This window comes from Perca flavescens, chromosome 9 (genome assembly GCF_004354835.1).
Source record: "Perca flavescens isolate YP-PL-M2 chromosome 9, PFLA_1.0, whole genome shotgun sequence".
Classification (NCBI taxonomy): Eukaryota; Metazoa; Chordata; class Actinopteri; order Perciformes; family Percidae; genus Perca; species Perca flavescens.
The window spans coordinates 38567565-38570064 of record NC_041339.1 but is presented as its reverse complement, the minus strand read 5'-3'; the positions used below and the strand labels follow the sequence as shown (position 1 = coordinate 38570064).

General features: G+C 56.4%; 1 protein-coding gene across 1 annotated transcript in view; it reads right to left on the bottom strand.

The window, feature by feature from the left end:
• vcam1b (vascular cell adhesion molecule 1b) overlaps nucleotides 1-2500 on the bottom strand; it is a 35359-nt gene that overhangs the window by 26107 nt on the left and 6752 nt on the right. Inside the window, exons 3-6 of the mRNA XM_028586642.1 lie at nucleotides 2414-2500; nucleotides 920-1017; nucleotides 759-870; nucleotides 1-392 (exon numbers count right to left, since the gene is read on the bottom strand). The exon at nucleotides 1-392 is cut by the window's left edge and continues 67 nt beyond it; the exon at nucleotides 2414-2500 is cut by the window's right edge and continues 219 nt beyond it. Of these exons, the coding sequence (XP_028442443.1) occupies nucleotides 1-392; nucleotides 759-870; nucleotides 920-1017; nucleotides 2414-2500 (689 nt within the window). The remainder of the gene's footprint in view (nucleotides 393-758; nucleotides 871-919; nucleotides 1018-2413) is intronic.

Below are 2500 nucleotides of genomic sequence, written 5' to 3'. Positions count from 1 at the left end.
GGCGGAGTCTTCCAGCCGGGCGGAGGATAGGCTGAAGGAGAGCTGTGAGGAGGCGGGGCCAGCCCTATGTGGCTCCTCCCCCTCCCTCCTCAGCACCAGCGAGGGGGGCGGGGCTCCAGGGCCAGTCCTCTGTAGCTCCTCCCCCTCCGTCCTCAGCACCAGCGTGGGGGGCGGGGCTCCAGTCCCAGTCCTCTGTGGCTCCTCCCCCTCCGTCCTCAGCACCAGCGTGGGGGGCGGGGCTCCAGGGCCAGTCCTCTGTAGCTCCTCCCCCTTCCTCCTCAGCACCAGCGTGGGGGGCGGGGCTCCGTCTGATTGGCAGATGAACGTCACCTGCTGACCCTCCAGCAGCCAATCACCTGGACTCACCGACAGGGAGGTGTTGGTGGGAGGAGCTGTGGGGGGAGCAGACAGCTGTCAGACAGACAGGCAGACAGACAGACAGGCAGACAGACAGACAGGCAGACAGACAGGCAGACACACAGACACACAGACAGGCAGATAGACAGACAGGTAAACAGACAGACAGACAGACAGGCTGTCAGACAGGCAGACAGGCAGACAGACAGACAGGCAGACAGGCAGATAGACAGACAGGTAAACAGACAGACAGGCTGTCAGACAGGCAGACAGACAGACAGACAGGCAGACAGACAGGCAGATAGACAGACAGACAGAGGGAGAGGCAGACAGAGGGAGAGACAGACAGACAGACAGGTAACCAGAGAGCGAGCCTCTCTTAAAGTAACAGTAGCACTAACCGTGTACGGTGAGCTCCAGGTGAGAGGTCTGGCTCCCCTCGGTGTTTTGGGCGTGGCATTCGTACCGTCCGGCATCCGCCAGACTCACCGCGGAGAGGATCAGCTGACGGCCCTGGCCCCGCCCCTCAGGGAGCCCCCGCCCCCCCGAAGCTCCAGCTGACGGCCGGTTCGGGGTTTCCCTCCGCGGAGCAGCCGAGCTCCAGCCGAGAGCCGGCCATCACCGACACAGAGTCGGGTATCGCCGTGACGACGGGAGCATCTGCAGAGGAGGAGGAGAAAGGTCTGGTCACATGATGATAGATCACATGGTCATAGGTCACATGATGATAGATCACATGGTCATAGGTCACATGATGATAGATCACATGGTCATAGGTCACATGGTCATAGGTCACATGATCATTGATCACATCCCTGGTCCCTGGTCCCTGGTCCCTGGTCCCTGGTCTCCGGTCCCCGGTCCCCGGTCCCTGGTCCCCGGTCCCCGGTCCCCGGTCCCTGGTCCCCGGTCCCCGGTCCCGGTCCCGGTCCCCGGTCCCTGGTCCCTGGTCCCTCCCTTGGTGGTTTGTAGTCCAGATGGCGCCCGTTTAGTGCGAGAGGGTTCATTGTTCCACAGTGGATTTTTTAACCGTTTTTAGGGGGTCATCCTGGTACTTTCAATAAGTTATCTACACTATATACTTATATACTCACAGAGCAGGTTTAGAGGGACTCAGAGAACAGGTTTAGAGGGACTCAGAGAACAGGTTTAGAGGGACTCAGAGAGCAGGTTTAGAGGACTCACAGAACAGGTTTACTGGGACTCACAGAACAGGTTTAGAGGGACTCAGAGAACAGGTTTAGAGGGACTCAGAGAACAGGTTTAGAGGGACTCACAGAACAGGTTTAGAGGGACTCACAGAGCAAGTTCAGAGGGACTCACAGAGCAGGTTTAGAGGACTCACAGAACAGGTTTAGAGGGACTCACAGAACAGGTTTAGAGGGACTCACAGAGCAGGTTTAGAGGACTCACAGAACAGGTTTAGAGGGACTCACAGAACAGGTTTAGAGGGACTCACAGAACAGGTTTAGAGGACTCACAGAACAGGTTTAGAGGGACTCAGAGAACAGGTTTAGAGGGACACACAGAACAGGTTTAGAGGGACTCAGAGAACAGGTTTAGAGGGACTCACAGAGCAGGTTTAGAGGGACTCAGAGAACAGGTTTAGAGGGACTCACAGAGCAGGTTTAGAGGGACACACAAAACAGGTTTAGAGGGACACACAGAGCAGGTTTAGAGGGACTCACAGAGCAGGTTTAGAGGGACTCACAGAGCAGGTTTAGAGGGACACACAGAACAGGTTTAGAGGGACTCAGAGAGCAGGTTTAGAGGGACTCACAGAGCAGGTTTAGAGGGACACACAGAACAGGTTTAGAGGGACTCACAGAACAGGTTTAGAGGGATTCACAGAGCAGGTTTAGAGGGACTCACAGAACAGGTTTAGAGGGATTCACAGAGCAGGTTTAGAGGGACTCACAGAACAGGTTTAGAGGGATTCACAGAGCAGGTTTAGAGGGACTCACAGAACAGGTTTAGAGGGATTCACAGAGCAGGTTTAGAGGGACTCACAGAGCAGGTTTAGAGGGACTCACAGAGCAGGTTTAGAGGGACTCACAGAGCAGGTTTAGAGGGACGGTGGTCTCCCTGGTCCGGTCCTCAGGTGGCAGGTCCTGCAGGTCCAGCGTAGCGCTGCAGCTGATGT